The sequence below is a fragment of the Heloderma suspectum genome, chromosome 3, assembly GCF_057233095.1.
Source record: "Heloderma suspectum isolate Gila_16-S chromosome 3, 16-S_ref, whole genome shotgun sequence".
Lineage (NCBI taxonomy): Eukaryota > Metazoa > Chordata > Lepidosauria > Squamata > Helodermatidae > Heloderma > Heloderma suspectum.
The window spans coordinates 178,567,693-178,594,588 of NC_139460.1; the positions used below are offsets into that span (position 1 = coordinate 178,567,693).

Here is a 26,896-nt window from a genome sequence, read left to right on the forward strand (position 1 = left end):
GTCCTTTGTGGGGTACGCATTTTGTCGCACTTAATAAAACACTACACAACACTTTAGTAGAAACACTACACTTAATAAATTGCTACACTTTTAGATGCTTCTGGACATGTACTTCACAGACTCTATGACTCCAATCAGGCAATAATTTGGACTAACAACTATCACCACCAATCAATATACAGAGAGGGACAAAGCAAGGATGTCTTTTTTCCCCTTTCCTTTTTCAATATAACCCCTGGCAAATGCTATTAGAAAGGAATCATCAATAGGGATCCAAATCAATGGGCAACAACACATTATTAATTTATATGCAGATGATATAGCCCTAACTTTGTCAAACCCAGAAAGTGAGTTACCAAGGGCACTACAAATCATAGCAGAATTTGAAAAACAGGCAGGTTTGACAATCAGTTATAAAAAATCCAATATTCCAAGTGTGAATATGGGAGCTGACAACAGAATGGAATTGAATAAATTGTATAATATCCCAACATATTCTTCAGACATAAAATACTTTGGAATCCAGCTACCAGGCAAACTACAAAAGATAATTAAGCTGAACTACAGGCCCTTAGTCAGGCAAATAGAGAGCTTATTAAGAGTGTGGATAAAATTCAACCTGTCATGGTTAGGGAAGAGAGCAGCTATTAAAATGACAGTTTTGCCCAAACTGTCTTATGTATTCCAAAACCTTCTGATCCACGTGTCAGATGGTTACCTGATAAAATGATAAAAATTAATCATGCAGTTTATTCACAAAAATAAAAAAAACTAGACTTGCATATAACTCACTATTTCGACAAAATAAAGCAAGGGGGTATTGGGATACTTAATGCAGAAATTTATTATGCAGCTTACCAAATTAGGCAGCTGCTGCAAATTATAAATCAAAAAGAGGGGAAATCTGGATTCAATGGAAAGAGACGTGAAATCTATAGAAGAAATACAAGGCTCGATACACAGAACAGTTCAATTAAAAACCCTTAAAAACAGAAAAAACATTCCTTAAGTGTACATTACTAGTTTGGCATAAATGGAAAGATAAACCCATGCCTGACCCCACTCCCATTGTCCCCATTCTGTTACATCCTTTGTTTTACCACAAAGATAAGCTTCAAAAATTCCAATTATGGGGCTTGAAAGGTTTATACAGGATAACAGATCTATACACGGAATTAACCCCCAAAACAGGAACACAAATCACAAATCAGCTACAGGAAATAAAATTCAGTGGGATGCAAATACATAAGATTCTCCATTTTTCTAATAATCTAACCATAAAACCACAAACACTACGACCACTAATGTAATTTGAAATATTAGTACCAAAGGAAAACATGGAAGCCAAAGGAATAATCTCAATCCTGTATAGGCTTATATTTTATTGCTGTTCTTAAATATATTTATGCATTCCTGTGCTGTTTGTCAATTTTATTGTATGTTATTCTTTTAATTGTTTGTAATCCACCTAGAGAACATCTGTTGTTGGGTGAATAAAAAATATAATAAATAAATAATTATAATACACAGCGAACATGCCACAAACAGAATGTCTAGGTTTCCTGTTCAAGTTTATCCATAAAATGGTCATATCTATATTTCTATCCTATTAATAAATTTATGTCCAATACATCATCAGTTTGCAGACATAGCCCACAAGTCTTCAAGTTTATATCGGTGTTATTAATGTCTGGTGTCACTATTAGGTCATTAATGGATATAAACTGATTTTAGTATATTTTATTATTTAACATTTTCTAATGAATCACTTGCATTTATATTTATTTAAAGATTTGTTATAGGACTTTATATTATATTATGAACTGGTTTTTTGTCTAGGTACATTTAAGGAGTAATGTGTGACAGGCCATAGGATAGTTCAGATTCTCAGCTCCAAGGTTGGAGACAGCACCTCGAAGCATAGGATGTTCGTAAGCCTCCGAGTTTGGAGGCTTACGAGCATTAAGGATGCAACCCATAGGACTGCACCCTTATTTAAAATTTGTCATCCAATTCCGTTGGGACCTTACAATCATTACTGGGATCACTCTCTTAATATAGTGGATTTTCATTTATAAGCAAACCAGATAAACATTAAAACTCATTCACTTCAAAACAGGAGTAGATAAAAAAAATCAGTTATTTCCAAATTCATAATATTTTTATTTGTATATTGCAAGTTCATTGTTATTTTTCCTCAATCTAGTAATTTTAATCCATTCCTTTTTCTCGTTAGTGTTTATAATGCGCACCACGATCCACACCTTTTACGTTATGTTTCTAATAATTTCCTTTCCTTTCCTGGAATAGTTGATTTCTTTATTATCACTATTCCTCCTTATTTAACTCAGTTCATTAATACAATGTCCTCTGATCACAGTTTTCATGGCATCCCATACTGTCATTATTGTAGCATCTGGTGTATCATCTTTAAAACAATGGCTCAGTTCTGATACTAATTTATCTCTTGACTCTTTCCTTAGCAATAAACTGTTTAATTTCCATGAGTATGAGTTGAGGTTGACCTATTCTAATTACTGCTGAAATAAAAGCATAGTCGGAAATCGTGATACTGCCAATATTAGAATTGTTTTTTTAAAAATCAGAGATTAAAATGTAGTCAATTCTAGAGTATGTACAGTGTCTGTTTGAATAGAAAGCATAATCTCTTTTGTCTGGATGTTGCATTCTCCAAGTGTCTGTTAAATTTAAAGTTTGTAATGGGTCCACTTTTTTCTTTCCTACTCCTGTTTATCTTGTCATTTAATACAGCATTTAAATCACAGCCTAATATCACCCACCCTCTTTAAAGTTGTCTAAAACCGGAGATGTATTTTAGAAATTGTACTGGATTGTCATTAGGGCTGTATATGGCTCCAAGCATCAATCTCTCCCCTTGTTCCTTTGACAAACATATACTGGCCTCTAGGGTCATACACTCATACATCGTATGTAGGGTTCTGAAATTGATGTTCTTTGCTATAGTAAAACCCCTCTAGATTTTGATGAGCTGGGAACTGTATATGGTTCACCCATACCTGGGTAATTGAGTTTTTTTAGCTTTCTATTTTTCTGGTGAGTTTCCTGTAATAGTACTACGCCAGTTTTTTTTTTTAAGTACATATAAACTCTGCTTAGTTTCTGGGGTGTTTCCAGACCTTGCATGTTAAAGGGAGAGCTTTTATGTCTGTCATTTAATCTTTACAGGGGAACTGTGCACTGTTCTATAACTATATTTGGTTGTCACTGTGTTTGATCCTTCAATGCATATCCCACCATAACATTTCTTACAACTAGAACATTTAAAAACATCAAGAAAACTCAACCTACAATCCCCTTTCTCTTTGCCTGAGGGCTCCCAATTGAGAGACTCGACCTCCTGGGATCTCTTCCCATGACTACTATAGGAGAGTAACTGTGTGTTGGGTGTGTGTGTGTCCATGATAACGTCACTCCCCTCATTATTGTGAAACTTACTGTTCTTATACAAACATTGGTTTTAACTAGTTTTCCTATTGCTAAAAATTATACAAATTGAAGCTGTTCTCTGTGTACTCTGGAGGCAGATGAGTTCTTTGGCCATAGCAGTCCCCTGGACCATCTTGATCAGACTGTGTCCCTCACCATTTATCACTTGTTTCAGTAAGTTGTAGCAGAGGCACTTGAGGAGGCCCGGCTTCCATACTTTTTCCTCATTTGTTCCCACTCAGTCTCCTGGGGTTTTGGATCTATTGCAGCTTCTTCCTCATCAAGGTGATTGTTCTTCAGGTTCCAACTTAAAGCAGCTAAGTGTCCCTAATTTCCCCTCCAGTGTTGATCCTGTAATTTGCACCTCATCCAAGACAACAGGATATTCACTGGGTGGCCTCTGTACCATCAGGATGGGAAAAATTAATAGCGGTGGAAGTGGTGAGAGTTGTGGTGCCTCTACAGGTAAAGCTCTCTCATGCTGTTAAACAAAAGATGGCATTTTGTTTTCTTCAAAACTGGTATGGACTGACCAGGCGTCGGTGGCAGTGGAGGGTCAGCTAGATGACTAGCACTTGCAGGTACCATGGTCGGCAGACCCAAATAGCCAGTTGAAACTGATGACTGAGAGAGTCCCAAAGTGGACGGTACCAAGACAGACAACATTGCCAGAGCCACCATAAGGGACAGTTTAGAGCACATCAAGAGTGGAGGCTATTCTGATCACTTTATGGAGTCTACTGCCTGCTGGGCACATTTCCAGCGCACCGCACGAAGGTGTGAGAAACGATTCCATCAGGCCTGTTTCATAGAAATTTGGCAATGAGTGCATGATTCTATAACGTGGCCCTTACCCAAGCAAAAATGACAGAGACTGTGTCCATCTTTGTTGTTCAGTCGTTCAGTCATGTCCGACTCTTCGTGACCCCATGGACCATAGCACGCCAGGCCTTCCTGTCCTGTGCTCTCCCGGAGCGTGCTCAAGTTCATATTCATTGCATCCGTGATGCTATCTCATCCTCTGCCGTCCCCTTCTCCTTTTGCCTTCAGTCTTTCCCAGCATCAGGGTCTTTTCCAGAGAGTTTTCTCTTCGCATTAGGTGGCCAAAATATCTGCGCTTCAGCTTCAGTATCTGTCCTTCCAATGAGCACTCAGGGTTGATTTCCTTTAGGATTGACTGATTTGACCTCCTTGCTTGGTGATAATTTACTTCCACAATCCACACACTTACAGAATGGGGCCTGAAGGGCCATAACTGCAAAAGAACTTGCAATGAAAATAAAATGCGAAAACTAAAGTAGTAAACCAAATTAGCTTCCACACAGGTACTGTTGTTTCTATATGCTGATGACTCTGTCTTATTGTCACCATCAAGGCTGGGACTATATTGTTTGCTGAAGGCCTTTGCCCATTTTTGTGACATTAATCATTTGGTTATAAATTATACAAAAACCAAAATCTTAGTCTCTACAATTGAAATCCAATTAAACAAGTGTATTATTATAAGTATCTTGATATTTATTTTCATCATACTTTAAAAGGGCTCCTTCAATTATCTTCTGTGCTCTTCTTGGCACATAATAGCCTAGCAGCTCTCCAAAGATTCTATTTTTCAAAGAGTGGTTGATTAATACATATGGCTTTACAGGTATTTAATCCTAAGATTATAACCCAGCTCTTATATGGGGTAGCCATTTGAATACAGCCATAAATAAAGAGGTTGAAAGATTCCAGTCACTTTTTCTGAGAACAATTCTTGGGGTCCTAGGTGTGTGGCTAATGCAGCGTTGTGCTTGGAAACTGGATTAAACACAATACCATGTACAGCTTGAGCATTTACTCTATCCAGATGGATTAAATTTTGTTTTAACCAACAGGACTCATGCTATTGTTCTATGATTTGGCAAGACTTTATAGAAATAGCTGGTTGAAGGCTGTACACTGTAAAATAATGGAAAAGGGTATTCTCCATTTGAACTTTTTTCTTTGGGCAAAGAAAAGTCAAAAAAAGTTCTTTTATTAAGATTGTACAATATTGAATGGCAACATTTTATATCCCTATCAGCTAAATGTTGTTCTTCTATTTTTGGCATTCAGCTCTCAATTGGGAGCAAAGGGGCTAACTATCTAAAAACTGTTCATTTTTCTAAGCCTCGGGCTGCATTTACACTGGCCTGTATGAATTATTTACCATCTGCCATGCTAAAAAGGAGATTCAATAAGGATTCTTCATGGCAACCTTGTTGTCCCTGCAGTTCAGGGGATTTAGAACCTGTAACGCATGTTTGATTATATTGCAATTTCTATTGGGATATTAAGAGAGAACTGATTGTGCCTTTATTATCTAAGTTTCCTGGCAGAGACAATGACCGAATTTGCAAGATCACTGCAGCCCACCATGGATAGCTTGTGGCGCATGCCAGCACATGCAAGGAGACTTTTGAATATTCAAAAGCTGTGATTGTGGCTTGTCATGTTGTCCGATCCCAGTGAGTGCAGGTTGTTGTGGCATGGTTAATAAGCCACCCAAAACTCATGAACTGTTTTAGAGTTGTGGGTGGTTTTGTTAACCACACCAACAGCTCACCCTAGCTGGGTTCAGACGACTCAACAAGCCATAGTCGTGGCTTGAATATTCAAAATGCCTACCTGCATGTGCCACAGCCCACCAGAGCTTAAATAAGCCATGGTGGGCTGTTTGATTGTGAGAACTGGCTGTTTTATGTGTCTTACTGTTTAGCTGTTACCATTCCTATAGTTACTGGAAAATTTGCTAACTTTTTTTCTGTTGCAATTAAGTTGAGAGCTCCATTAACCTGTTTTTGATTTGCTCAGCATGGATGATACACTGTTCTATATGTCTTTGTATATATATTTAATTGCTCTATATGTTTTTGTAAATATATCTTGTATGCCTTACTTTTTCAACCTGATCATGGACTGCAATAAGCAGATTTGATTTTAATGTAGTAGAATAACAAAATAAGGAGATAGTCTTAGAGAAAGAAGAATGAAACAGGAGAACAACTACTCAGCTCTATCAGCTCATGAAGATGATTAGATGAGATGAGATTAAATAAAATGCAAAACAGAGAAAGATTGACAACAGAGAATATAAAAACAAGGAAGGGAGGAAAGGAAGAACACTTCATTTTCCATGGTGGAACTGCTGAGAGGAAAAAAGTCCCAATGATACAACCTCTACGATAGTCAAGGAGGAACTGGGTGGGAAGGCAGGGGCCATGGCCATTTGAACATGCATTCTGAGAGCTGGGGTGGGCCTCCCGCCAAAATGTTTAATTGCGTAGCTCTGCAACAGGAGGCCACAACTGCATACAGCCCTGAGGGCTGTATCTGATGCCAGGCTGGGGGCCACACATGCACATGTGCATACACACGTGGGATGGGATTGCTGGGGGAGGCTAAAGCCTCCCCCCAGCACCCTTCATCATGACTGCTGCTTCCCTGCTGCCATTAGCAGTGGGGAAGTAGCAATCTTTGCTGCTTTGGGATTGCAGAGATCCCAGCTGCTTCATGGCCACTAAAGTAGGGGGAAGCCAAAGTGGTTATTTCCCTGCAGCCTAGCTGGGCTGCAGAGGAAAGTGGGTGGGGCTCCCACAGGATGGTGGGCTGCACAGAGCACAGCCAAGGTCTGCAGGTGGCCCACTGGCCACCCAACCCTGTTCTACAGGGCTGCAATGTTGCTTTACACAGGTGCAAAACCAGTAAATGAGGGATTACACACAGGCCACAAAAAAGAAATATGAATTTGTCACTATGAAATGTTGCACGGCTACACATAACACGCCGCTACAGAACTAGGATTAAGTAAAAAGAACATTAGGTCAACAAGTAAGATCTCTAGGTAGCCTTAAGCTCTAGCAGTTGTTTTTTAGAAAACAAGCACTTGGTAAATATCATAATCAAAAGCAGAATACACATGCTGTCCTATACAACCATCTCAAGCAAAATGAAGACAAATAAATAAAAGAGTAAAGAGATAAAGTAAAGAGTATGCAAGAAAGTGTTTTTCTTAAACTACAAATTGCTATAATTAAACTAAGCAAGATGGGAAACAGGAAACTCATTAGAACCGAGGCTGAGCCCTTGATCCTTTCTCACACATGCAATAGACCAAGGCTACAAACTTATGCAAAACTTAACTTGAAGTAAGGCTGATGGAACTCAGTAGGACTTACTTTGAAGTACACATGCATAGGATCACACAGTATATAAACATAGACATTCCTTACATTTTTCAACAGATGTAGTTTCTAGTCCTCTTGTTTTTAGTGTTAGCAGACATACTTTCAGGAAACAGAAGTCTTTAATAATGTTCTGGTGTAGCATGGACAAAGCTATGAGCTTGAACTTCCTGGTTCAATTATCTGCTCAGCCATTAACTCACAGAATGGCCTTAGACCCACTATATGTCAGTCTCCATCCCGTCTGTAATGACGATGATAACTACACAACAGTAAATTACCTTATAGGGTTGTTGTAAGGATTACTAGAATAATATATGTGAATAGTGTGCGATACATGAGAAAGAGGATGAGCTTAACACTGAGTAGTATTAAATTACTTGCCTTATTTTCCTTAGTAAAGTGTGAAAGGGTCTGAAAAGTTCAGACATATCTTCTTGTTTGTGGTTAAGATTCAAAGGTCCTTCTGGATAAACAACAAGTCCACTGCAATTCAAGAAGCAAGAAATCAAACTCACTTCATATTGATTTAAACAGCAGGAGGGACAAAGAAACAACACACAACTCAAAGGCACTATAATTTGATACCAGAGGAGGAGCCATGTTAGATCATTGCAGCAAACACAACCAAGAGTTCTGTGGCACCTTAAGGCTAATTTATTCTGGCATATGTTTCTGTGGACCACAGCCTATTTTGTCAGATGTATGAAGAATTGCAGAGTTCCTCTTTGATGCAGACGCAGCATTTGACAAGGTGGAATGGCCTGCTCTATTCAAAGTTGTCTGAGCCAATGTAGGCCTAAATTTCTTAAGGATATGACCTCAGAATATGTGGAACAGTTGTAAATGAACAGATTAAGTTCACAGATGATGCAGGACCCACTGAGATCAATTCAAAAAACAGTATATAGACTAGATGAAGACAGCCCAGTCTCCAGATATATAGTTAACAGTCTCCAGACATACAGAGAAGTCAGAATTAAATCAACTTCCAGAGCAAGTAAAGTGACAAACCTTATCTCAGGTTTAGCCTAAATTGGGCTGTTAAACCTGTGAAATATTTGGATACAAGATTAACACCAAGCTAAAATCATACCCTGCAGTGCAACAGCCACCATCCTTAATGGTATTTCAGTACCTGTGAAAATGCATCTGTTTACCCAGGCATTTGCTGATTTTAATACCTAACTTAATAGATTTTGTTTTGTTTTTATCTTTGCATTTTATTTTAATTGTCATTTTAATTAATTCTGTACGCCGCCTTGAGATTTTATAATGAATGGTGGTACATAAATATTTTAAAGAAATAATAAATTCAAGTGAAATCAGAAGCTAAGTCTGGTGCCTTAACTGATGTGCCCCATGATCAGTGATGATGTTGTGTAATGCCACACATTGTGCTTGCTTACAACTTACCCTCCATGCAGCCACACTGTTCCTTGATCTTTCAGGCCCAAATCCAGATGGGGAGGATGGAGTGCCTGGGACCACCAGCAAAGATAACCCATGTTGTCTTGGTCCTGTATTGCCTTATGAAGCATATGAACTTTACTGTTTTGCTAGAGGAATCCTCCATGCCTGTTTGTTGCTTTTATCAGTAACTGGCACGATGGATTAAACAGTGAGAGGGAGCCCTCTTCTAGCAGTAAGGATAGATGCTTCATAAGGCAATATGGAGCCAGGACGATGTGGGGCATCTTCGCTGACAAAGTGTGGGTGCATGGAGGGTATGTTATAGGATAGCACAATTTCGAATAGGCTTCGAGTAATCACTGCATTGTTTTCAAGGTGCTTACAGATGGATTGCTTTATCATCTGCTCCAGAATAGGAGGAACAAGAGTCCATACACCCCAAAGAAACTGCTTAGTAAGTGGGTGTGAAAACAGAGAAACCATTCACTGGAGCATGAAAGGCAGAGATAACCAACAGATACACTCTCAGGGAAGAAAGTTTTAACCCCTTCTTGTAAAGAGACAAGACAAACTACAAAACTTGGTGCAGCAGGCACTGAATGGGGTCCAAGTCATAAGTGATAGCAAAGGAGCAAAAGGATGCCCACTTGTGGGGATACGAACATCTCATAGATGCAAGCAGCATCCAGAATGCGTTTTACTGCATTAGGGAACAAAGGACCAGAAATGGTCAACAGACCCTCCATGCTGTCAGTCATAGTGTGTTGAGGTCCAGTGGCCATATCTTGCCTTGATCCCATGTGATCCACTCTGGTATCGATGGAAGCCAACAACACTTCTCATGGGACAGTTGATAAAGGGGGGTGAACCAAGATTGCCTTGGCCACCACGGTGCAATATGGAAGCAGTCCATCCCATCCATCTCTATCTTTGCTATCACTGTTGTTGTGAGCGAGAAGGGAAGGAAGAGATAAAACAATGTTCCTGTCCACTGGAAAACAAGTATCCCCCATGGATGCCTTGTCTATTTGCAGCCTACTGCAGAAGTTTGGGCAAACAGTGTTGTTGGATGACCAAGTGAACACATCCACCTCCACAGTGGCCCAAAGGCAAAAGATGTCTGTGATGATTCGTCTGTCTGGTTCCCACTCATGGGACATGGAGTAGGTCCCACACAGCCAGTTGGCTATGGTCTACCTCAGCAATGTGTACACCAACTAGACTAATCCAATGGGAGATGCACCAACTGAAGATATGGAAGGTTAGGTTGACCTGCGGGAGAGATTTCATATCCTCTTGCTTGTTCAGGTAGTGAATGGTGGTGGAATTGTCTGAAAGTACTAGAACCAAGTGGCCTCTACAATTGGTATCGAAAGCTCTCAGAGCCTTCTCAACTGCCAGCAACTCGAAAAACTTGATGTGACATGCGGACTCAACCATAGTCCACACCCCTTGCAGTTCCAGGGGCCCAGAATGAGCCCCCCATCCCAACAGGGACAGGTAAGAATCTGATATGGTGAAGTCAGGAGAAATGGGATGTCCACGCCCAGGTTGGAATCATCCATTCACCACACCAATGTCTTTGTCACTTCTTGGGGTACATCAAGATGGGGTGTGGTGGGCCTCCCACTGTGGGTTGAAGAGCGGGACAAACCAATTCTGAAGCACCCTCATCCTCAAGGATACAAAAGGCACTACAGCGGTAGCAGCCGCCAGCAGTCCCAATAACTATTGGACACACACTGCATGGGTAACTTTCTGAGTGGATAACTTTCCTGCATGCATGTCAATGTTGATGCACGGTCTGGAGGGAGAAATGCTCAGCCCACTGTAGAATCCAAAACTGCCCTGATGAATTGGATTCCCTATGTTGGTTTCAAGTGGGATTTCTCTATGTTCAGGTAGAGACTGAGGTCCTGCAGAAGGTGACACATCAGGGAGATACTCTGCATGATCCTCTCCCTTGTGGACACTACCAGCAGCTGGTCATCATGTAAGGGTACACTGCTGCCCCTTGGACATGAAGGCAGGGATGGCAGAGAAATCCGCCATGCACTCTGGTGAGGCCGGATTCTTTAGAATCCGGCCCCCTGGAGCCCGTGGCGGAACAGATTGCTCCCCCCGGCCACCTCGCGAAGTCCAGTAGGGTCCATCTGCTGCCGTCCACAGCCATCCACTGCTGGGCTGCCAACGCAAATGGCGTCCGGCGTAGTGGACACCATTTGCGTCCCTGCCCTTGGCCGTGATAGGCTACGTAAATATTTACGTAGCTTATCATGGCAAAGAGCAGAGATGCAAATGGCGTAGCAAACGCCATTTGCGTCCCTGCTGTTTTCATGATTGGTAGGCATCAGGCCCGATGGTGAACTGAAGGAAGCCTTCATATTTCCAATTGATGACAATATGGAAATATGCATCCTTCAGATCCATGGATGTGAACCAGTCCCCTTTCCATTAGGGTTGGCAGAGAATTTCTCCCTGAAACTTCGGGGGGCTGAGCGCCAACGTGTTCGGCCCCCTGAACAAGTTTCGGGGAGAAATTCTCCGCCCCCCCGCCCCCCCCCCGGGATGGGACTTACCTTTCCCGAATGTCCCTCCCAGTGGCGGGTCCCGGCGGTGGTTCGTCGGGTCTTCGTCAGGGGTGGGGGCGGCAGCCGATCTTTCGACTGGCTGCCGCCGCCGCCATTCCAATAAAACTAAAAAAAACACAACGCCCCCGTGATAGGCTACGTGACGATTAACGTAGCCTATCACGGCTAGATTTGCAAAGTCAGCCGTGATAGGCTACGTAAATTGTCACATAGCCTATCACGGGTGACTTAAAAAAAAAAAAAGCGCGTACGGATAATGGCGGCCCCCATAGGGAGCCGCCATTCCCGTTCCTTATTTGGTCGCTGTAGTCTACGTAGACTACTGGGACCAAATAAGGAACGCAAATGGCGGCTCCCTATGGGGGCCGCCATTTGCATACGTGCTTTTTTTTTTTTTTTTAAGGTCACCCGTGATAGGCTACGTGATGATTTACGTAGCCTATCACGGCTGACTTTGCAGATCTAGCCGTGATAGGCTATGTTAATCGTCACGTAGCCTATCACGGGGGCGTGTTGTTGTTTTTTTTAAAACTTTTAATTTCGCGGCCGGGCGAGGCGAGGCGCCTCCTCCCCGGCCTGAATTTCGGCCGGGCGAGGCGGGAAGCCTCCCCCCCCCAGCCTGAACTTCGGGGGGAGAGCAGCGAAGCGCCTCCCCCCCCCACTGCGAAAAGCTGTGAGACCAGGTAAGTGGGTTTCGTGCACCCCTACTTTCCATAGGAGCGGGAGAATGGATGCCAGTGTGACCATCTAGAACCACTTGGGGGTGATAAAAGCATTCATGTCTCTGAGGTCTACGATCAGTCGAAGTCCTCCATCCTTCTTTGGAATAGTAAAGTAACAGAAGTAGAAACCATAATCAAACTGATGCACTGGGATGTGCTCTAAGGCACCCTTCACTAGGAGGGTCTCTGCTTCTGTCTGCAACACCAGTGATGGGGCCATGACTTTAATGGAACTGACAGGAGGAAGGGCATGAAACCCAATCCTATAATGCTTCTGTAGGATGGAAAGGACTGAGGAGTCTAACATGATATGTGCCCGAGCTGGTAGAAAAGATAACAGACAATTTCTGAAGATGGGGTGACAGACAGAAGGGGGAAGAAGGAAGTGGGGATAGTCAAAGACGGCGTTTACTGTTGCGGTCCTGCTTCCTGCGAGGACCGTGAAACTTGGAAGGTGGATACTGCTGCTTCAGTACTGAGGCTAATGGCTGGTGAAAGGATTGACCAGCCAGGGACTGATTGCTGATAGTATGGTTGGCAAAACCGTCATTATTTGTAGGAAGCGGGTTGTTGTCCCAATCCTGTATGCCAAGCAGTATTTTTTGCCTTTTGTATGCAGTCCATGTCTTCATCCATTTTTTAGTTAAACAGACCCTCCCCATCGAAGGGAAGGTCCTCAGTGTGGGACCTGGCCTCTTGGGAGAGATGGGTAGAATGGAGCCAAGCATGTCACCTTAAGGCCATGGATTGGATGATCATCTTGGCATCACAGTCAATCTGATGCCTAGCTGTGTGTATTTGCTGGCCTCTTGTTCGTGAGGTGTTCCAAAAGGTCTCCTGCAAGAAGAGTTGATAACGTGATATTGCTGCTTGAAAATTAGAGACTGAAAAGCCCAATGCCACTGAGGAGTAAATCTGACAGCCTATGAGATCCAAGCATCTGCCATTATTATCCATGGGGAACAGTGAAGTCTTTGTGACTTTCTTTGGGACACCTCTACTATGATAGAGTTAGGAGGCAGATTGTAAATAGGAAGCCAGCATCTTTCTCTTGCACCCTATAGATATTCTCCAGTCTTTTCGATATTGGAACCATATAGGGGAGAGCTTTCCAGGATTGCTGGATGGTCTGTAGCAAGGTTAGTAGAAGTGGGATTGCAACAGGAGTTGATGCTTCAGTATCCTGCGCAGAAGCTCCACCAAGACCTGTAGCTGGGCAGTGCCAGCTGAAAGCAAGTGAACAATGGTTGAGGAAAAATACAAGGTCATTGCCATAGAGCCTGGAATGCCAAAACCTGGGATGAGTTAAGGGCGTTGTCAAGGAAAGTGTGCCAAGGTCAAAAAGCCAAGAAGATAATAGAGTCAGAATAGCGTATTTTCTGACTCTATTATCATCAACAGTCTGGGTCATAAAGCAAGGGCTCAGTCCAAAGCAAGAAGGCAAGGAATCTGGCAGCCAAAGACCTGAGCTAGACACAGGTTTTGTTTCTAGCAAGGAAGGAGAGGAAGGCTTGTCAAACCTGTATGCTCCTGAACCCACCTAGCCTCCAGCTACTGATCAAGGGCCTTCAGATGCCCTCCTCCCGAGAAGACCTTGCTTGCAGCTGAGAGCTGCGACTGAGAGGAGGATGCTGAGTGAGACCAATCAACGCCTCTCCCTGGGGGTTACTGGACGACCCTCCTCCTGCTCTAAGTCCTCTGATGAAATGTGAGAGGGCCCTGGCTGTTCAGCATCAGTTTGGCGGGGTGCCTCCTGGATTTCTCCCTCTGGGTCCTTGTTGGGTAAGGCCTGCTCCTCACTGGACGAGGAGTCCCCAGGCAGGGCTATGACATTCAATATGAACTGCATCGAACACAGGGTCTTTCACTCTTGCAACCAGTTACTGCACTTCCAGCCTGAGGGACTGCATCGTACAGAGCACCCACCCCCAAAATGGACCCCTGTCCTCCGATGGAGAAGCCGTGTCCTGATTGCCTACTGCCAGATCCGATAATGAAGTGGTCAGCACCAAGGAAGAACAGCAAGTTGAGTATGATTGATAACTATCTATCCCAGACTGCAGGGACACACCTGGAAGTGGCCTGGGCTGTACATTAGCAGGTTGTGCCTACACCTTAGGCAACTGAACTAACAAGGTAGTCAGAGTGGTGGCCAAGAACAAGCTCAGGAGTAGTGTGGTTGGCTGGACGGCACCACAGTCTGTATCTGCTGTGTCTGCAGCATGGACAACAGCGAGACAGACATTATTGCCCATGGAAGCAATGTTGGTATCGACTGTGTGGTGGTGCTGTGGTGTGTATTGGACTTGGCAGTGGGACCAGAGGAGGAGCCAGGAACGAACTCTGGTCTGGCAGGGGCCAAGAAACCATAGCCAAGGGTGTGCATTGGTACCGATGAGAGGAGAGTCATCTTGGATAGTGAGGATCATCTCAGTAATACTTGTCCAGAGTCTGCCCTCCATACCCAGAGTGCAGCTTGTACCAATAGCAGTTGTGTTGAGGCAGTAGGTCCCAGCTTGAATGCCACTCCCAATCCAAAAGTGGCAACTGAGATCTGTATCTGGGACACTCATACAACCTAGAGGTAGATCTCTCCAACTCAAGGAGCAGTAGCCTGAAAATATGGAATCTGAAGATCTTCTCTAATCAGGAGATCGATGACCTTGGCAACAAGGAGACCTGCCTCAGTGATGAGTCAGTCTCCAAGCTGGTGGCCAGGACCATGGAGCCGGTTCCCTAGGGTGGGCTCAACACAGTATCGGCGAACCAAGCATCAGTAGAGGAGCCGGTATGGTTAACAGTATGATTGGTACTGAAATGGATAATTGCAGTATTGGGTCTGTAGCCAGCCTGACCATTGCCTTTTGGGGTTTCTTTTTCTTTGGCTATGAAGAGGATTGTTGAGCTCTAGCCTTTTTCAATAGCTTCTTTGTTAACGTAAGCTTCAATTATCATCCAGGTGTGGGTGGATCGGTACAGCCCAAATTCAGGGCTCGAGTGGGGGAAAAGGTAGTCTCCAAAACTACCAAAGGCCAAGGTGAGCAGAAAGGGTCTCTGATGCTCCAAGGGGGCTTGTCCACTGATGGCTCCACCACTTCAAGGGCTTTCCTCCACAAAACAGCGCACAGGCTGTTGGAACGATTACATCTGCTCCCAGGCAGAAAAGACACAAAGCAGTGCCTGTCAGTGGGAAGCCAGGGTTCCTGGTTGTGTGGAGCAGTGTAAGTGCAGAATGCATTTTTGTGTACACTTTCCACTAACTTATGTATTGTTGTATGCATATTTGATTGGAGAACTGCATCACAAAATTCAGAGAAGTGTGAATACTGAAAGATGATTGTCTTTCAGTTTGTGTATTGGTTTAGGAAGTGCAAATTAGGTAAGTTTGCATTAAGTGTGAATCAAACAAATTTCTCCCCCTCCCTAGTTAGAAACGGCAAGAGTGAGGGCAGGTTGCCACTAGCCCTGAAGCAGTGAAGGGCAAACCTAGCAGCATAGCAAAGCTTCTTTCACTGGCTACCTGTATAACTGCAGGGGTCTCTGAACAGGAATACAAGCAATCATCAGTAGCAAAGCCCACAGTCTAGTGTATAGAGTGTTGGACTATGAAAACCCAGATTCAAATCCTCACTCAGCTAAGAAGCTCATTGGGTGTCATACACACTCAGCCTAACCTACCTTATAAGGTTGTTTGGGGGATAAAATGGGGTGGGGGGGAACCATGTATGCATCTCTGAGCTCCTTGGGGTAAGGGGAGATTATTATTTTTAAGTTAAATGTCACTGCTTCACAATAACTACTAAGAAATATACTATAATAAATATTAAATCTGTTAATTATCTTCTTTGGTGGTCTCATAATTTTAATGCTTAAACAATACTTGATAATTACCATTAGATGGGTCAATTGACCAAATCATTTCAAAAGCCCAACCTCCATTAGGGATAGATGCTCTACGTATGTTCAAAGCCACTCTTATTAATACTTCCATTGGAAATCTCATCTTTGAAATTAGCCATTAATAGGAGAAATGAAATTCCAAATGTTTCCAAATATTTCACTTCGTTTAAAGAAACACAATGTGTTTAAAGAAACACATAAGCCTAGAGAAAGACCCACCATTCCAAAGGTAATTGTCACAGATGTGATCATGATGCATTGTGCTCTGTCCTCTGATCTCCATGCTACTGCAAGAATGGAAAAGCTTATCCTTGTATCCTGAAGTGCATGTTATGGTTCAATGGCAAGAACATAGTTTGAGAGAATGGTAGCCCTGGCAGCAAAGGAATGGATGACACACAGGAAAAGAGATAAATGTGATATTTTTGAACATGTTTGGGTTCCTTCTCTGAGGTGCTTTGTTCCATGATTTTACCCCCTTTTGACAAATATTTGAGCAAATCTGACTTCATCTTTCATCCCCATTTTTTATTTTCTTTATTTATATCACCTGGAGTTTGCTTCTGTGCACTTCCTGATCATACTGAGGGGTGGATGAATTGGCTGGGAATTATGGCTGTTCGGTATTAAAAAAATAAGCAGAAGTTTGTTTGCTTCCATGCTTAAAATTGAGACGTGGACTAAACATAATGGCAGCATGTTTAAACCCAGACCTACCCCATCATGTAGAGACAGGGGCGGAAGGGGTTGATCTTAACACAAAAAGCCATGTGTGGGTGAAGGGTGCAGAACCCTCTACAGCAGGAGTGTAAAACCTCAGGCCTAGAGGCCAAATCTGTCCCTCTGGGTTCCCCAATTCCCCTTTCCCCCAACCACCAATTGTTTGGTGGTTTCCCAGCTTTTGAGCAGTTTTTCCCATTCCCAAAAGTTGAAATGCCTCTTCTAAGTACTGGCAATGAGAGCTTTAAGCTAGAATATGCAGGTATTGTTGGTATTTTGGCCCTGCCCCTTTGCTGGGATGGACTACAAGAAGATACACCATGGGCAAAGGGGGAGTTAGCACCTCCCTATTCACATGCTTCTCCTGGAATTAAAATTGACTATAAATTCTCTTTATAGTCAATATAAAATTGACTATATTATTGACTATAGTCAATATAAAATTGACTTTATGATAGTCAATATAAAATTGACTATAATGAACTCTTTTCTAGGGTAGATCCAAGTTTAAACATGAGGTCACACTGACCATGAAAGAGAAACTGTTCTATTTTGCAAATCTTTTTAAAAACATTTTTAATGCTCAAATTCTTTCTTGTGTGCACACATCTTCCCTCCTAGATTCCTTGGAGCTATTTCTTTTATGACTACAAAAAACAAAATGTCTAGTGATGAACATTGCTCTTCTGATCCATACCATTTGGTCATATGTCCTAAAAAATAATGTCTGAAAAAGGATGATCACTCCCACAAACATCTTACCATGTGTGAAAACATGTAACTGCCACCAAAGTGTGACCTTTTGTTTAGTTCCCTTTCCATACTGTGTAGTAATGAAATGCATGACACAGCATCAACCCTGCTCCATGGCAACCAGCGATGTAGAACATGATCAGGGAGAGGCTCGTGTCATGCCATGCATTTTATTACTAGATGTTGTTGGGGTGTAAGGGGAAGAAATAGCAGCAGCTATGTGTTCTCTCAGCAGCAGCAGCCACCTTTTTTGGGGGTAATGTCTAAGTTCTTGGGTTCTCTTGAATTCAGTAAAGATGTGAGCATCAACAGAAACACAGCACAATGTAACTTGAGATTTGGGAAGCCAAATAAAACAATTGTATTTTTAAACTGAATACTTACCATACAATGGCTAATCTTGGAATAGTAAACATTAATGCTGGTTCATAGTCATCAATCATGTCTTGCGTAAGGTATCCAAGCTTTAAAGCTCTAAGCAGAACAGAATATTAAATCATTTAAACAAAATGATTCCAGCTGTACTCTTCGTAAATAATATTTGGTTATAGCTGTATGTGTAGGACACCGAGGCAGCTAGTTCATATTTTAAGGTTTACGAAGCAAACACTGTTGGCCAGCCATATTCAAAGGGAAATCCAGACTCAAAAGAGAGTCATGACTGAGTTCCATGTGGAATCAATGATGCTGTTTTTAATTGTACATTGCCTTGAATTTTACATTGCCCATTGGCAGAAAGTTGATCTATAAACCCATACATGAAAAATAAGTGTGTAAGTAGAAAACAAGATGGTTGCCAGTGTCCAAGACATACAAATTCCAATTCAGTGTTGCAAACAGATTAGAACTTATTTAGAGAGAAAGTTGTAATGTTTGAAAATTGTAACATGTGCCTTGGTTGTGAATACATCCCTATAATTTTTGTTCAAACCCCTTGTCCTGTATTACCTCTCCAAATACAGACACAATGCATCTTTTTTGCATGGCCTCTCCTTCCTTACCCAGAGCAAGAGCAAACCTTATCCTTTTTTATTCCTATAAAACTATGATTGAATCCAAAGCATCATGGATGAAATAGTTGCAAGCACTGTTCTGCAAATGATTAACAGTTCAGCCAGTGCTGTCACAGGTAGGTTCCATAGCAGTTATCACATTTCTGCAATGGAGACTGCATGAATAATTCATCAGCTTTAGATCTGATTTCACTTTTCTCACATAGTGCTGTAGCGCAGATGTAGTGCAGATGCTCACTTGCCATAAGCGAAAGACTCCTTCAGGGATTGGGAAGGTACCTTTGGAACCAATTTTTTAGTCAACACTACATGTTGCCTTAAGGGAGGTCCTGTGCCTATAATAACCTGAACCTGCTCTTTGTCTACCTTCCCTACCCAACAGCAGAACCCTTTGTGTGTGTCTGAGGGAAGGAAACAGTAGCACAACAGAGGAGCCAGGAAGAAAAATCTGTGTGTCCGTCAAATAGGACAACCAGTTACATATCAGGGTAGGATGAGCATGCAGACAATCACAATGGGTCAGTTCCTAACAGGTCATAGCCTGGCTCCCAATCCCCGTATGAAGTTTATTATTTTATTTTTACGAAAATTATATCTTACCCTTAGTCACAAAATGATCCCAGGGCAGGTCATAGAACACAATACGTACTTATTTTATTTATATCCCACCTTTCTGCCAAAAAATGGCACTCAAAGAAATTGCAAGACACAACTGCAAGACAGTTCAGAGAAATTTAAATCCCTGTAAAAATAATTGTATAAAGTGCCAGCCCGCCTGCCAGCCCGCCTGCCAACCCAACATTGCTAAAGGACAAGTCTAGAGATAGTAAGATGCAAGGTTGTTGTGGGTGCAGCTAATAAACACAATGAGACAGGAAAACCTGTATCTGAAGAACTTGAGCTTTCCCACTGTGCTCTTGTAGCCTTAGCGAGGTAATCCTTCTACAGGGGCAACAGGTGTAATAAATGTTTTTTTGCTGCAAAGTCAACTTTACCACAACGTCTGTGTAATATTCAGAGCAAGGCTCCACATCGTCATGGTTTTAGCATGATCCTGCGATTCCTACAGGTCTTTCCCAACATGGGAAAAACCAGACAACACCATTAGCCTATGTGACTTACAACCCTTGTGGTGGGCCTAAAGGACTGGAAGGTCAAAGCTCCTTAGTTGAGCATCTCTTATCATTACAATCAACTCTCAGGAAGTGTCAATGGACAATGCAGTAGGATTCTATCAGTAGTTCATCGCATTCAGAAAAGTGTACATTTGGATTCCCTAGTCTTGATTTTTAAATTACTGTGCCCTTATTAAAACTCATTCCTTTGGTAGTTCATTTACCTATTCCACAGATTAATATGCTTTCCAAAACATGTCTGGCAATATGTCTGGCAACTGAGCTATGGGGTTCCGCAGGGTACCATCTTGTCCCCAAAGTTATTTAACATCTATGGGAAGCTGCTGGGAGTGGTCATTAGGGGGTCTGGAGCCAAGTGGCATTTATCAAATATGCTGATGACACACAGCTCTATCTCCCTGTGACATCTAAATCAGGAGAGGCTGTGTAAGTCCTGGACCAGTGCCTGAACTCAGTAATGGGCTGGATGAGGACCAATAAACTGAAAGTGAATCCTGGCAAGATGAAAGCCCTGTGGGTGAGTGGTTCTCGAGTCCAGGAGACAGGCTCATTGCCTGTTCTGGATGGGGTTGCACTCCCTCTGAAAGATCAGGTCCGTAGTTTGGGGGTACTCCTAGATCCATCACTGTCGTTGGAAGCCCAAGTGGCCATAACAGCTCGGAGTACCTTCTACCTACTTTGGCTGGTTCGCCAACTATGGCCTCTCCTGGACAGGGGTAGCTTGGCCACAGTGCTACAGGTGCTAGTAACCTCAAGACTGGATTACTGCAGTGCACTCTATGTGGGGCTGCCCTTAAGGCTGCTCTGGAGGCTGGAGCTAGTGCAGAACACAGCATCTCGGTGGTTATCAGGAGCTGCCCCTTTTCAGCATTGAACTCTTTTGGTGAGGGAACTGCACTGGCTGCCTATTCACCACTGGACCAGGTTTAAGGTTTTAGTACTAGTGTACAAAGCCCTAAACAACTTGGGGCCAGGATATCTGAAAGAGCGACTTCTCCCTTACCAACCTGCCAGGTCACTGAGGTCACTGGAGGGCATGTTCCTGGTGGTTCCACATGGATGCATGGCCTGATTGGTGTCCACCAGGAGAAGAGCCTTCAGTGTGGCAGCCCCCTTTCTTTGGAATTCCCTGCCCCTGGAGGTCAGGCAGGCCCCAACACTGTGCTGTTTCTGGCGCTACTGAAAACAGCACTGTTCCAGGAGGCATTCCTTAATTGACCAGTCACGGTTTCTATTGGTATTCTATTTTTTAAAACAGCATAATTTTTATCTGGTATTTTAATCTTTTTATCCTTTTACTGTTTTATCTCTTGTGTTCACCGCTCCAAATTCTGTTCTAGATATGGAGCAGTATAGAAATATTGTAAACAAACAAACAAACAAACCATCAGGTATATTTTACAAAATGGTCGTATTAGTTTAAATGGCAACTCTTGATGAAAACATGGTATCTGCTCAAGTTCAATTTAAATAGAACGGTCAAAGTTACAATGCACATTGTTTTAGAAAAGTGCTTACCTCTGTACTGTTTCACAAAAAAGCACGATTACCTCTTGCTGTACATAATATTCCTTTGGTGACTTTACAGGAACCATAGCTGACACATAACTATGAAGGATAAAAAATAATAATGATGATGTACTTTGGCATCTCTTGACAGTTTTACTGAACTTAACTCTGTCATCGCTGATAGACCTACTGAAGCATATAATGAACAGAGAGCGAGAGCCAAGAAGTCCCCATTCCTCTCATACTTCAGCCATAAACTGATGAGGGCACTAGGCAAGGCTTTATTTTCTTAGCCTCAGCACACATACCTTACAATATGGAAATAATATTGGCCTACCATACAGGGCTGTTGTAAGGATTATGGAAATAACATTGTGCTTTGAACACTTGTCGGGGGGGAGCACTAGATAAATGTTATTATGTATTTTAAAAGTTAACTCTTCATTTCAAAGGAAATAAAAATATATGATGTTTTTCAGAATTAATTAAACACACATACCACAGCTAACATAAAATACCTACAGTTATTCCCTAACTGCACAACGTACAGCATAAGTAAATAGGAAAAGAAATAGAAAAAAAGAGTATCAATATTTGATAGATTTTTGAATGAATGGCAAAAAAGTTAAAATAATTCAGCAGATATTGCAAAGCATGATCTATCCAAATGTGTTCCAAATGCTAAACCAAAAGAGTGGTTTAACTTTGCCAAATTTTCAAATCTATTAGTATGCAACTCAGTTACAGGATTGATTACATAAAAACAGATGAAAAAATGGATAGTATTTCAACAAGAATCTGTTTCAGTAATGAGGAGTGAAAGCTTATTATTTATTCATATTAAAAAAGTTGTTGAATCTATCCTAAAAAAAATGAACAAGCTTAACAGTGGAGAACAGAGACGGTGTGGCAGGAGTGTTCTCATGTTGAGTCAGCTGCCTGCCCCAAACACATAATTCCCGGTAGGATCAGAGCCTTCACTCTAATCAGAAGCAGCACATGGGGGGGGGGGGGGCGTGATTTGCAGCTCTCCGCCCCATAAGAGCCAGGTGCTGTTGAGGCAGAGCCTTGGCAATGTGTGAAGTGCATCCACTAAGTGTGCACTTAGCAATGTCTTTGATGCGCACGGGTGAGGGACAAGGCAGATCTGAGGGTATCAGGAACGTGCTGTTGTGAAGTAGTGAAGGCAACTTTGTTGATTTGACAATGACATAGGTTCAGACTGCAATGGGTTTACAATGCTTTTCAACTTGTATCTCTGTCCTAACACCTAACAACTTACTACTCCTCTTGCAGCAGTATTTTCTGTGGGGACAGAGTAGATTTTCTTTGTGAAAATATTTGGGAATACTTACTATCTTTCTATGTTACTGTTGAAGATTTGATTCATCTCAGTCAACATAATTTAATCTATGAATTTGGGAGAAGTTGTAATAAGTTTAATAAGCATCAACTCCTAATCTATATATATATCTATCGACTTTGGAAGTTTGAACCCTCCTTTCTTTTCTCTTCCCCACTTTCTCTTCTACAGGAGAAAAGGAGAAGAGTTTGTTATATGAAATAGTCAGTGAACTAAGTACAGTTAAGGTTGGACTAATTTTTCACTTTGAAACTAATGAATTAGATTGATGATTCATGTCAAGCTGCTATATTATTATTATTTATTTATTTGTCGACTTTGATTTGTACTGAGCTACTTCAATTACATCTAAAACTTAATATTGTAGTTTAAGTCACTTGCTGGGGTGTGACAACATAGGCTGTGGTCTGCACCATGAGAAGGAGAGGAGGCGAACAAAACAACTAATGCCCTCCCTTCAGTCCTCATCGCTACCACCAATTGGATATCTTTATTTTTCCTAGCTGCCTCCACTAAAACAGCTCTATATTCTCTGTGGCTTTGTTATCATCTATACACTTCCTTACTGTCCTAGCTACTTTACTATACTGGGTCATGTGGTAAGGCATGGGATAAAAATCAAGGCATCAAGACAAGATTAAAACAACAACAAATTTAGACTTTACTAAAAAGTTTTGAAAAGCAACAATTTAATTTTGTTAAATGGTATTTCAGGGGGGTGGGAAGAGATTTTTTTAAAAAGCAGTTTTAGCAGTGAACTATAAGAGCTGGAGAAGACTCTTACGAGTCCCCTGGACTGCAAGGAGGTCAAATCAGTCCATCCTAAAGGAAATCAACCCTGAGTGCTCATTGGAAGGACAGATAATGAAGCTGAAGCTCCAATATTTTGGCCACCTAATGCGAAGAGAAAACTCCCTGGAAAAGACCCTGATGCTGGGAAAGACTGAAGGCAAAAGGAGAAGGGGACGGCAGAGGATGAGATGGCTAGATAGCATCACGGATGCAATGAATATGAACTTGAGCACGCTCCGGGAGAGAGCGCAGGACAGGAAGGCCTGGCGTGCTATGGTCCATGGGGTCACGAAGAGTCAGACACGACTGAACGACTGAACAACAACAACAACAACATAAGAGCAATTAGGATATGAAAATAACATAGAAAAATGCATCCATCGAAACCTAGGCTAGATTGTTTCCCTACTTTAGCCAAAAAGACCTAGTAATAGAGCCATTTCTATCAGCTCATCCTGGTCTATTGTGGTGCCACTTCCTTTCAACCTTGTTTTGTTCCTAGAATCTCTGACCTCTGCCACACTTTCCATCCTCACTTCTTTTGACCTCTAACCTGTTTTTTTCTAAATCTCTGAACTCTCCCAACACAACTCCTGCCTGGTTGCCAATACACTATTCCAACTCTTCTTCCCTCTCCCAACCTCTGAGCCAATCAATCAGAAGGATGGTATAGTTGTTTTTCATTTCTGGTTTGCATATCAACTAGGTTTTTCCCCTCACCCCCAAGTTTCAGTTTCCTGGGATGATCTTTTGAACTGCCTAGCAAGAACAGAAAGCAAACACTTTACAACCAAGAACAAAAGCACAAAATGGCTAAACACTTTCATTCCTTCACAAGGGTTAATAAAGATCATAGTTTAATTCAGCAAGAAGGTGGATTATGAAGTTAATATTAAACAGAATTGTTATCCCTTTCTCACCAGATGTGAGCTACTTAATATTGAATTTTAATTTAATTTAATATAAACTAATTTTGCTATCAAAAATAAACTAGTTTGATACTTGGGGATTGTATTTACTTAATTATTGTATAATTAAGATCTGAATAAATTTGATGATAGAAAATTAGGAAAAAATCAAGGCAGATTTGGACTGATGGCTTAAACTGCAATCTATACCCACTCACTTCGGAGTAAGTCCCACTAAAGTGAATGGGGCTTACTTTTGAGTAGGCATGTGTAGGACTGTGCTGTTAATGTTAAACTATTCTTGTTCGGGAGGTTCACTATGATCAAAATGAATAAGCTCTCTCCAAAGAAAACTTCTATAAACTATTCTATCAGTGGTATTCTAAGGGCAGTATTCTATTGTGTCAAATCGCTACATAAATTATGTTGCACTAGCATAAGGGACCTCCAGCGCAATGTCAATTGCGCTAGCTTGCACGACAGGATTCCCCAGAAAACCCACTGCGCAAGCTAATGCTATTGACATTGTGATAGAGGCCCCTTACGCTTGTGCAATATAATCTGCGTTAGCGGTTTGACACCATAGGATACTGCCCTAAACCAGCAAAAATACATAAAATGCATGAAACTAGTCAAGCAAATTTCTGGAGAAGTGATGAGTATTAATCAGGAGTCAAACATATTTGGTGGGCATGTAAACGTATAGTTGACTTCTGGAAAAATATAATAAAAAGGAATCCTACGTTGATAGAGGAATGGTTAAGGAAGTTTTGGCATAGGGCACTTATATTTACACCAACTCATTATAAACAAATATGGGATGGGTTAAAATCAGACAGAGACGCTTTAAAGCACTAGCATTTGTGTCCCCATGGGCACCACTATGTCTGCAGGCACCTACCTTGGTGCCTGCCAGGATCTCTGCCCCTCCCAATTTTAAAATTTGTTTTAGATTTTTTTAAAAACTATTTTTAAAGCAAAACTTGGAGGCTGTAACACCATCCTTATTTCCAAGAATGTCTCTGTGCCCCACATAACCTCCAGAGGCATTCTTAGAAAATAAAATTGGCAGGCAGCTGCAGCTGAGCCCTTCATTTTGAAGCGCACCCAGCTACCAAGAAAAAAGAAATAGGTACATTGGGCTGGTGAGGAGAGAAAGGGTATCTTTTGTCTGTGCAGTGTATTTTGTTTTTTGTAGGGATGTACGAAAGTCACTTACCTTTTAACGAAATTGATTTGAGGTGGGGGGGGAGGCGCTCCGTCCCTCCCCCCCAAAATTCTGGCCGGCCGGCTCTGCTCTGCAGGGATTCTGCGGAGCCGCCGGCCAGCTCCGCCAGCAGCCAGGCATCCGGCCACTGGCTAGCAGGGATGCAAATGGCGGCGGTCATAGCCGCCGCCGTTTGCGTCCCTGCAGTCAGCCGTGATAGGCTACGTAAATGTTTACGTAGCCTATCACGGCTGATTTAAAAGAAAACAAACAAACAAATGCGCGTACGCAAATGGTGCGCCCATGGGCGCCACCATTTGCGTTCCTTATTTTGGCACGTCTTGGTCTACGTAAACATTTACGTAGACTAAGACGGCGACAATAAGGGGAAGGCAAACAGCATAGCGTCTATGCTGTTTGCGTTCCCCTTATTTTCACCGTCTTAGTCTATGTAAATGTTTACGTAGACTAAGACGTGTAAAATAAGGAACGCAAATGGTGGCGCCCATGGGCGCGCCATTTGCGTACGCGCGTGTTTTTTTTTCTTTTAAATCAGCCGTGATAGGCTACGTAAACATTTACGTAGCCTATCATGGTGTTTTTTAAAAATCTAGCCATGATAGGCTACGTAAATCTTTACGTAGCCTATCACTTTTGGGTTTTTTTTTTTGTTTTTTACCTGGAAATGGCGGTGGTGGCAGCCGGTTGGAAGACCGGCCGCTGCCGCCGCACCGCCGCCGCCACCAGGAAGATCCGCCCAAGGTAAGTCCCGTCCCGGGGGGGGGGGGGGCAGACTGTTTCGCCACCGATTTCGGGGGGCTGAATGCGCTGGCACTCGGCCTCCCTGAGATTCGTGGAGAAATTCTCTGACATCTCTAGTTTTTTGTGAGGGGTGGGATATTAGCTGGGTTGCTTGCTCATTTTGGTGTGATGTGCATTTTGTCTGGTGTATGTGCATATAGTTTGCTTGGGTTTGGGGGGGCGCTGAGGGGATGTGTAGGTGTGTTTTGTTGGGGGTGGGGCTGTGTGAGTGTGTCTGTGGGGGGCGAGTTGGTGTTTTGCCTATGTGTGTTTCTCTGAGCATTACCAGTTTGCCTTCTTGTCAAATGGGTATTGTTTGTGCTTTGTTAGGGGTAAAAAATGTAATTTGATATTTGGTGCTCAGACACTACCACTGTCTTATACTCAGTATCTTG

General features: G+C 42.3%; 1 protein-coding gene across 3 annotated transcripts in view; it reads right to left on the reverse strand.

Annotated features, from left to right (window-relative positions):
- The window catches only part of ZFYVE28 (zinc finger FYVE-type containing 28), a 169,175-nt gene that overhangs the window by 86,122 nt on the left and 56,157 nt on the right, over positions 1-26,896 (reverse strand). For all 3 annotated transcript variants that reach the window (XM_084845048.1, XM_084845047.1, XM_084845049.1), the window contains 3 exons: positions 21,440-21,529; positions 18,157-18,246; positions 8,058-8,159 (listed from right to left, as the gene is read on the reverse strand). In XM_084845048.1, the coding sequence (XP_084701174.1) occupies positions 8,058-8,159; positions 18,157-18,246; positions 21,440-21,529 (282 nt within the window). The remainder of the gene's footprint in view (positions 1-8,057; positions 8,160-18,156; positions 18,247-21,439; positions 21,530-26,896) is intronic.